Source organism: Gekko japonicus, unplaced genomic scaffold (assembly GCF_001447785.1).
Source record: "Gekko japonicus isolate JY-2015 unplaced genomic scaffold, Gekko_japonicus_V1.1 scaffold2016, whole genome shotgun sequence".
NCBI classification, from domain to species: Eukaryota; Metazoa; Chordata; class Lepidosauria; order Squamata; family Gekkonidae; genus Gekko; species Gekko japonicus.
Window position 1 is genome coordinate 113,190 of NW_015162541.1, and position 9,857 is coordinate 123,046.

A 9,857-nucleotide genomic window follows, 5' to 3' on the forward strand; every position below is an offset into this window, starting at 1 on the left:
TGTGTGATATTAGCAGCTATCTTTTTCAATCCCCCCCCCAACCATCGCAGACCTATTTGCACGCCTAGCAACCTACACACCTTCTAGTAAGGGGATGGGTGTCACAGTCTGCCATGTTTAATAGGCCTGGACAGGGCTCTTTTTGTAGAAAAAGCCCAGCAGGAACTCATTAGCATAATAGGCCACACCCAACAGCAGGAACTCATTAGCATATTGGGCCACACCCCTGACAGCACAGCTCATTAGCACATTAGGCCGCACCCACGTGTTACCAGAAGTGTGGTCATCCAGCCACACCCACCTTTTGCTTGTTATTCTGTTTACCTTGTTTGTGGTCAAACCCCAGGGCCTTTTTTTGGAGCAGGAACTCCTTTGCATGTTAGGCCACACACCCCTAATGTAGCCAATCCTAATGAGTTCCTGCTGTTGGGTGTGGCCTATTATGCTAACGAGTTCCTGCTGGGCGTGGCCAACTTGGGAACCAGCCGGAACTCCGTTCCTGTGCGTTCCTGCCCCAAAATAGCCCTGGGCCTGGAAGTTAAAGAACACAGCTGGTTCCATACACCTTTCCACCAGGTGGAGTTCCCACCATTTCCCTATGCATGAAATACTGTATGTATGACAAGGACTGAGTGGGCTGTTTGCAGTCTAGAGGATGTCTAAGGAGGCTGTCTCTTCCCCGTGAAGCGTCTGGTGTGCTAAAAGCAGTGCTTTGGAGCCAAAGCTGACCCCGCACTCTGTACACGTATTGGGCTTCTCTCCGGTGTGAGTCCTCTTGTGCTTGGTCAAGGTGGAGCTGTCGCAGAATCCCTTGTCACAGTAAGGACATTTGTAAGGGCGTTCCCCTGTGTGGAGTCTCCGGTGGATGACCAGCTGTGACCATTGGCGGAAGGCCCGGCCACAGTCAGGGCACCCAAAAGGTTTCTCCCCGGTGTGAGTCCGGTGGTGGTTCAGGTAAACAGAGCTCAGGACAAAGCCTTTCCCACACACGTCACACTTGTAGGGCTTCTCCCCCGTGTGGCTTCGCCGGTGGATAATGAGCGAGGACGTATCGGTGAACCCTTTGCCGCAGTCCTCGCATTTGTAGGGCCGCTCTCCCGTGTGGCTCCTCTGGTGTGTCACGAGGTGGGAGCTGAGGCTGAAGCTCTTCCCGCACTCCAGGCACTGGTGGGGCTTCTCCCCAGTGTGGATTCTCTGGTGCTTCTTCAGGGTAGAGTTCTCAATGAAGCTCTTCCCACAGTCGGGGCACTTGTGGGGCCGTTCCCCGGTATGGATTCTCTGGTGCTGAATCAGGTGCGAACTTTGGCCAAATCTTTTCTGGCACATGGGGCACTGGTAGGGTTTGTCCCGCGCGTGGTACCGCTGGTGCCGAACCAGGTTAGAGGCCTCGCTGAAGTTGATGCCACACTGGCCACACCGGTAGGGCTTCTCCCCCGTATGGATTCTTTGGTGTTTCAGGAGATTGGAGTACAGGCTGAATGTTTTGCCACAGTCGGAGCAGCTGTGAGCCATGCCGCTGGCTGTGATGGCGGTGGCCTCCCCATTGCTGTCGATGAGAAAGGCCATCTCCGTCACGTGGGTTCTCTGGTGTACACGTAACCTCGCGCTCTCGTCAAAGCTCTTCCCACACTTGGTGCATTTGTAAGGTTTCTCTCCTGTGTGGATCCTCCGGTGTCTGAGGAGGATCGAGCTGCGGTTAAAAGTCTTCCCACACTCTGGGCATTTGTAAGGTTTCTCTCCTGTATGGATTCGTTCGTGCTCTGCCAGGTTGTTGCTCCGAGTGAACCTTTTGCCACAGTGAGAGCACTTGTAGGGCTTCTCACCCGTGTGGATTTTCTCATGCTGGACAAGATTAGAAGTCTTTGCAAAGCTCTTCCTGCAGATGGAACACTTGTAGGGGGCTGTCTCTCCCATAAGGTCCTCTGTACCATCTAGGATGGGTCGAATAGGAGTCTTGGATATATCCTTGGAATTTTGTGTAGCCAAGTCTTCCTCTTGCTCCATATTAGGAGCCAGGAGGCTGAGTGGTCCTGGGGGGGAGGAGATTAGAGAGACAATAAATAGTCTTAGGGATTCTACAAGCATCATCAGCATACGCCACAGAGAACGTGGCTGTCCCTTATGGCAATTATAAAAGCAACAAGACCACCCACAAATAAAGTCGGGGTCTCTAGCTATTCAGGAGATTTCCCAGGTATAAGAAAACAAAACTTCCAAATGTAACCAAAAGAAGACAACTCAGTTTGATGGTGACTAGACATGTTCCAGGAGTACAACATGTTGAACACAGCTGAGAGTTAGTTAAAGGAAAAGAAAGGACAACTGGGAAACCAAGTTCCTGAAAGCATCAAGAATCCTGAACAAGGAGACTTTTTTTGGTAAGGAAGAATCCACAATTCCCACACTGCACTGAAATTCCTCACTCCCATCCTATGGGGATTTTATTCATTTACAAAAGTTGTTTTGATTTGTAGGGCTCTTCAAATATACTTCACTTAAACTTCTAACAATACTAATGGTTGGTGACCCATTTCTATTTAAGGATATCCTCATTTTGGACCTCTGATCAACTGTCACATGTTTGAAAATAAGTATTTGCTCAAAAGGTTCCACATTGAGGATGATTATTGACTCCTGCAGATGGGGTAAAATATTTTAAAATAAATAACTTAATATTTAATTAATCTGAAAACCACTCACTCACTGTTACAAAAGAGGATTGACTTTACCATTGCTTCCATACCCAGAGTTCTTAAGAACACAACCTCTATAAAAATAGTAATCATTTCAAGCCACAAAGTTCAATTTATTTCCTCTGGTTTTTATCATAAGAGCATAAGAGAAGCCATGTTCCCATCCAGTCCAACATTTTGTCTCACCAGGTGCCATCAGGAGGTCCACCAGTAGGGCCAGAACTCCAGAAGCCCTACCACTGTGGGCCCCCCAAGCACCAAGAATACAGAGCATCACTATGCCAGACACAGTGTGCCATCTATACCTTGTGGCGAATAGTCACTGATGGACCTCACCTCTGTATGTTTATCCAATCCCCACTTGAAGCTGTCTATGCTTGTAGCTGCCACTACTTCCTATGGCAATGAATTCCATGTGTTACTTACTCTTTGGGTAAAGAAGAACTTCCTTTCATCTGTTCTAAACCGACTGCTCATCAATTTCATTTGAGTGCCTATCAGTTCTTGTACTGTGAAAAAGAGATAAAAGTACTATGTTCGGAGGGCGAGATCATTGGCGTGTCTAAAAGCAGGTTAGGAACTGAGCTCATTCAGTCTCAACGTTTCCAGCTCCAATCGGAGGAATCATAATACTGACCTACCACACAGGGTTGTTGTTACGGACGGTCCACATCACCTACACAAAGTGATCTGGACATTCAAGTACACTTTTAAAAAGCTTATTTTAACCCTCCAGCAGTGGCTGTCGATTAGAGAATCAAATAAGGACAGGGGTTGTCTATGTTGGCAGGAGGCTGGACTAGACCACAACGGACCCTCTGCTGTATTCCAGCAGGGCTCTTCTTATAGGGACTGCTGCTACTAAGCATTATATCCCCATTGCATGGTATAAAATGTACACTTTTCGTGTCTTATGGCTAGAACAAGGAATAGTTTCGTGTTAGAACCAGGACAGCTTAGCGGACAGCAAACTGGTCTTTTTTCCCTAGGAGATCTGAAATGATGCTGCCCTGGTTCACCCACTGCCTGGCCTTGGGCAAACTGCATTCGCTTTCACCCTCAAGTTCCTTTCCTGCCAAATGGGCAACTTCCAGGGATGTTCGGAGGGTGAGATCATTGGCGTGTCTAAAAGCAGGTTAGAAACTGAGCTCATTCAGTCTCAACGTTTCCAGCTCCAATCGGAGGAATCATAATACTGACCTACCACACAGGGTTGTTGTTACGGACGGTCCACATCACCTACACAAAGTGATCTGGACATTCAAGCACACTTTTAAAAAGCTTATTTTAGCCCTCCAGGGGGAGGAAAGGAGCATACCACAGGCTGTCTCAGTGGAAAGCAGTGGCTGTCGATTAGAGAATCCAATAAGGACAGGGGTTATCCATGTTGGCAGGACGCTGGACTAGACTAGAACGGGACCCTCTGTTGTATTCCAGCAGGGCTCTTACAGGGACTGCTGCTACTAAGCATTATATCCCGGAAATCCCCCTTACTGGCTGCTCCCACTGGCCCTTGGCTGGAAGCTCGTCTCGTCTCCCCTACTGCTCACAATTCCTGCCTTCTCCCTCTTCTGAGGCACCCTGCCCCCCCGCCGCATCCTCTCTTTGCAGCTGGATCTCCCCGCCCAGCAGCCCCCGCCAGCCCCGTCTCTTCCTCTCCCAGCCAGACTTCCCCCTCTCCGCGCAACTTACCGAACTCGAGGCGCGGTTATGTCCCGGGCATCATTCCCCCCCCCCCACCCGCCCCTCCTCCCGCGCGTCGCTGGCAAGAAGACAAGTGATCTGGACATTCAAGCACACTTTTAAAAAGCTTATTTTAGCCCTCCAGGGGGAGGAAAGGAGCATACCACAGGCTGTCTCAGTGGAAAGCAGTGGCTGTCGATTAGAGAATCCAATAAGGACAGGGGTTATCCATGTTGGCAGGACGCTGGACTAGACTAGAACGGGACCCTCTGTTGTATTCCAGCAGGGCTCTTACAGGGACTGCTGCTACTAAGCATTATATCCCGGAAATCCCCCTTACTGGCTGCTCCCACTGGCCCTTGGCTGGAAGCTCGTCTCGTCTCCCCTACTGCTCACAACCCCCCAGCAAACAAGAAACACGATGTACAAGCGGGGGTGGGGGATGCCTCCCTAATATTCTATAACTCCTTCAAAAAGCTGCGGGTGGGGGTGAAGTAGGTTCTTGCAGGGTTGTTCTCGCGACAACCCTGTGAGGTAGGCTGGGATGAAAGCTGGTGGCCAATCCAAGATTACGAAAGAAACGTTTAGTGGGGATTTGGACCTTGTGGGGCTTATTCGTTGAAATCCAGCTTTCTGAACCACACGGTCTCTCAGTATAGCAGTCCACCCCACTAGGGTTGCCAGCCTCCAGGTGGGGCCTGGGGATCTCCCGCTTTTACAACTGTTCCCCAGTCGACAGAGATCAGCTCCCCTGGAGAAAATGGCTGCTTTGAAGGGTGGACTCTATGGCATTGTACTATGCTGAGGCCCCCCCTCCCCAAATCACGCCCTCTCCTGGCTCCACCCCCAAAGTCTCCAGGTATTTTCCTACCCAGACTTGGAAACCCTGCACCCCACTAGGCTTCTTGTGGCTTAAAGCACCCTGTGTGTGTGTGCACGCCAAGTTAAATGCACCCCCGTCCCATTTTTGGCCTGAGATGGTCTTGCTTTCCTTTTTTATTAATTCTGTCCAACTGAGTCCCAATTTAAGTCCAACTGAGGGCTCCTCAATTTGTGGCCTGCTTGCTGTCTGCAGCCCACACTTGCTGGCAACCTGAGGGCAGGGTGCGACTCAAGGTAGCTCTTGCCAGTTCTTGAAATCTGTGGAGATGCAGGAATAATGTTTTGACCCCACCACATTTCCAGGGACAGATTCCTGCTCTGGCCCTTGGCCCATTCCTAGCAAAACTGAAGCAGCCTACACTGAATCAGATTCAGGTGGGGCAGTCGTGTTGGTCTGAAACAACAGAACAAAAAGTTGGGAGTCCTGTGGCACTCTCATGACCAACAAAGTATTAATGTAGTGTATTCTAATTGACTTGAATACATGTACTAAATGTAACATGAATCATTCCATTGCCACCTCATGTAAAGCTTCGTCCTGGGCTAGGATCCTAATGTAACCTATAGGAACACTAGCCCAGGAAGTAATATCCAATCACCGCGAAGAGGCTCCCTGAGCGGGAACGTTTGTGATTGGCCTTTATAGGTTCAACCACATTGGTTGTGAAATGTACAGTAGGCGTGGCTATATTAGCTGGGAATGTTTAAATACAGAGCAGCTGCTATGTTAAAGCTGTTCTGGCTGACTGATGTTGATCCGTGTTGGAAGTGAGTTTGAGTTGAAGAATAAAAGCCGCATTCTTGCTGAATCACTCTCCGACTCTTTGTTAAGTTTGCGACTTAACAATTAATTCTGGGTACAAGCTTTCGTGTGCATGCACACATCTGTACTGGGTTTGACACGCGATTAGTGATCACCTCATGCTTTATTCAGTGATTTGGCTCAACTACAAGACAAACTAGCAGGACCGAAGCCCTGCATAAATTCATGCACAACACCACACACCACACACCCCCACTACCCGTGATAGGCTATTTATAGTGTGGCTCCTGGTCTATAGGTTCCTTCCAGGATCCTAGCTAACTATTGTTCTCCATTGCAAACTAGGCCAGTTGATGCCGGACCCCGGACATAACAAGTACACAACTTGTTGGTCTTAAAGGTGCCTCTGGACTCAACTGGCCTAGCTTGAAACGGAGAACAATAGTTAGCTAGGATCCTGGAAGGCCAAGTATTGTCCAACAATTCAGGTGTCCTGAAAGGATTTAAGGCATAGAATGGTCTTTTCCAGTCCTGCTACCCACAAACCTTAAAATGGAGCCAGGGATTGAACATGGCATCTATTACTTTCTTTTTTTTTTGCTATGCCCTTCCTCTCCAAGGAGCCCAGCTGAGCATGTATAGCTTTCCCGTCCTTTATTTACCTGGTGCATTTTTATCCTGCCTTTTCTCGAAGGAGCTCAGGGGGGGTATATATAGATGGTTCTCCCTCTTTGTCCTTACAGCAACCTTGTGAGGTAAGAGGTTGAGACAGTGTGACTGAGGTCTCCAAATTAGCTTTATGACAGTGTGCAGATCTGAAACTTGGTCTCCCCAATCCTAATCTCATGCTCTAACCACTGCGCTGCACTGTTGAGGGTACCAGGCACATAGTCTATGCCTCCCACCACTAGTCTTATCAAGGATGCTCTCTCAATCTCCATTTTTCAAATAAGGGAAATGAATGCAGACATTTTTGCCTCCTCCAGCCAAATGGCAATGTATTTTTAGGTACTTTAGTTCTGGGTGGTTTACCTATGAATATCTTATCGATTTTCATGTAAGAAGAAGGAAAGACAGGATAAGAATAGGATAACCGAAAACTTATCCCGCTAATTAAAAGTATTGAATGCCAACAAATGTTGACTTTCCCACCTAGGGATGCCCGCCTCCAGGTGGGACCTTGGGGATCCCCCGCGGCCCAGAATTATACCTCATCTCTAGACTACAGAGATCAGTTCCCCTGGAGAAAATGGATGCTTTGGAGGGTGGGCTTTGTGGCATCGTGCCCCACTGAGGTTCCTTTCCTCCCTAGGTTCAGTCTCTAAATCTCCAGGAGTTTCCCAACCTGGATCTGGCAGCCCTACCCCCCATCCCCTGCTGGTGGCTACATAAAATAGAAGAATGCAGAAGTGAAAGGATTTTGTGAACTCTGTAACTTTTGAAGAGGAGAATGGCTCACCACTGTTTTCCTTGCAGAGTTCTGAGGCCGGTAAAAACGGTTTGAGAATGCTGGATGTTAAAAAAACCCAAAGGTCTGCATCACACAAATAGCATCTGCTAGCTAAATGTGATGTAATGACATTGTCAGAGCAATCTAGGATATATGAAGCTTCCCAGCAGTTCAGGATTTCAGTGGTTCCTTATTTAGTATTAAAATGTACTGTTCCTGTTTCCAATAGGTCATCAGGAACACCATTTCTTCTATTAATTTATTTATTTCCATACTGCATATAGGGTTGCCATGTTTGGGTTGGAAAACACCTGGAGACTTTGGGGGTGGATCCAGGAGAGGGCGGGGTTTGGGGAGGGGAGGGGCCTCAGCATGGGACAAGGCCATAGGCTAGTCCACCCTTCAAAGCAGCCATTTTCTCCAGGGGAGCTGATCTCCGTCAGCTGGAGATCAGTTGTGAAAGCGGGAGAATCTAGAATATATGAAGCTTCCCAGCAGTTCAGGACTTCAGTGGTTCCTTATTTAGTATTAAAATGTACTGTTCCCGTTTCCAATAGGTCATCAGGAACACCATTTCTTCTATTAATTTATTTATTTCCATACTGCATATAGGGTTGCCATGTTTGGGTTGGAAAACACCTGGAGACTTTGGGGGTGGATCCAGGAGAGGGCGGGGTTTGGGGAGGGGAGGGGCCTCAGCATGGTACAAGGCCATAGACTAGTCCCCACCCTTCAAAGCAGCCATTTTCTCCAGGGGAGCTGATCTCCGTCAGCTGGAGATCAGTTGTGAAAGCGGGAGATCCCCAGGCCCCACCTGGAGGCCGGTAACCCTAGTACTGTGGCAGAAGAAACCGTCTGCGCTCTAGAGATCAGCCCTCAGCCCTGGGGGCTGGAAGAGAAAGCCACTGCACTGTTGTGGGGGCAATATGAAAAGAGTTAAGAAACAGTGAGATTTCTTTGATGTTGACTGCAGGTATATATTGTAATCCAGGGGTCATTTTGTAGAAAAAGAGGTGCAGGAGCTCATGAGCATAACTCATTAGCATAACTTATTTGCATATGCCACACCCCCTGACATCACCGGAAGTGTGTCAGAAGGCAACACCCACAACTCAGGCTCCACTGGACTCTTTTGGATTGCTAGCTTTTTGGGGGGGGGAGTGTGCAGATCTGTCCTTGCAGAGGAGGGAGAGCTTGTACCTGAATAAAACTTGGTCTTAAAGGTGCCACTGGACTGTTTTGGGCCGGGAGGAGCTCTGCAACTTATCTGGCTGCTACTTGCTCTGACTGAGGGCTGCTGGGAGCAGGGGGTGGGGCTTGTTGCATGTGCCCGCCCCCTGGGCTCTTTACTGCCGGAGCTCCGCTCCTGCGTGCTCCTGCAGAGGAAATGACCCCTGGTAATAGCAGGGCTTTTTCTGTGGTGGTGCCCTGACCTGGATAGCCCAGGGTAGCCCCATCTCATCAGATCTCGGAAGCTAAACAGGGTTGAGCCTGGCTGGTGCTTGGATGGGAGACGACCAAGGAAGTCCAGAGTTAGCTAAGCAAAAGTAGGCAACGGCAAACCACCTCTGAAAGTTTCTTGCCTTGAAAACCCTACTAGGGCAGTTACCATCAGTGGGCTGCGGCATGACGGCCCTTTCCACTACCACTCACTGGCACTGAGGATGGGCACATTTTGGAGAGCTCTCCCAAGCCCTGAGGTGGAAATTGGTGGAAATCAGTGCAACCTTATAGATGAGTAGAATCACAGTCATAGGCTGCAATCATGTGCACAATGGTGCGAATGCTGGGTGGATTAAAAGGGCGCAGTCAGACGACAACATCTGGGAAGCGCACCGCAGCCGTCGGCAAACCCGTTCTGCTCTGCCGCAGAAGTGGAGTTAAAAGACACTGGGGGAAATCCAGTAGTTAACGGGTTGCGACGGGCCACGGATGGACTTTCCCGTGTCTGATCACTCCAGGGCGCTCTCATGGCGTCGGGATGGTCTGATGAGGCCACCCCGACTCTGTGCCGTTGTTTCCCCCCCTTTCACAGTATGCGCATCATCACAAACTCCATAGGGAGCCCTTGGTGCGGAGGTGCGATTCATTGATCCCTCGGTTAAGCGTGTAGTATAGATGGGATTATAAAGATTTTTTACTATTACTATTTTTCTGATTATTCATATTTTTCTGGTTTTATAGATTTTTCTCCTAGGTAAGATTTTCTTAGGATGTAATGAAGGCCTATTAAATAGTAGGCCTTCCTCTTGTAGGTTAGATTAATTTTCTAGCTGATGTTAGCAGACAGGACAATGACATTCTTTTGGTATAGAAGATAGATATAAGGTTCATGGTTTTTAATTGTTTAGGGCATAACTTTGCAGTGTCTGAGTCACCAGGGGTC

General features: G+C 48.8%; 1 protein-coding gene across 1 annotated transcript; it reads right to left on the reverse strand.

Moving 5' to 3' along the window:
* Positions 1-508: 508 nt before the first annotated feature.
* On the reverse strand, positions 509-4,428 carry LOC107106212 (zinc finger protein 883-like). Its single transcript, XM_015406323.1, has 2 exons — positions 4,386-4,428; positions 509-2,030 (listed from the first exon to the last, which is right to left on the reverse strand). Exon 2 carries the CDS (start codon positions 2,002-2,004, stop codon positions 649-651), a length of 1,356 nt encoding a protein of 451 aa, XP_015261809.1. The 5' UTR covers positions 2,005-2,030; positions 4,386-4,428; the 3' UTR covers positions 509-648.
* Positions 4,429-9,857: the final 5,429 nt, after the last annotated feature.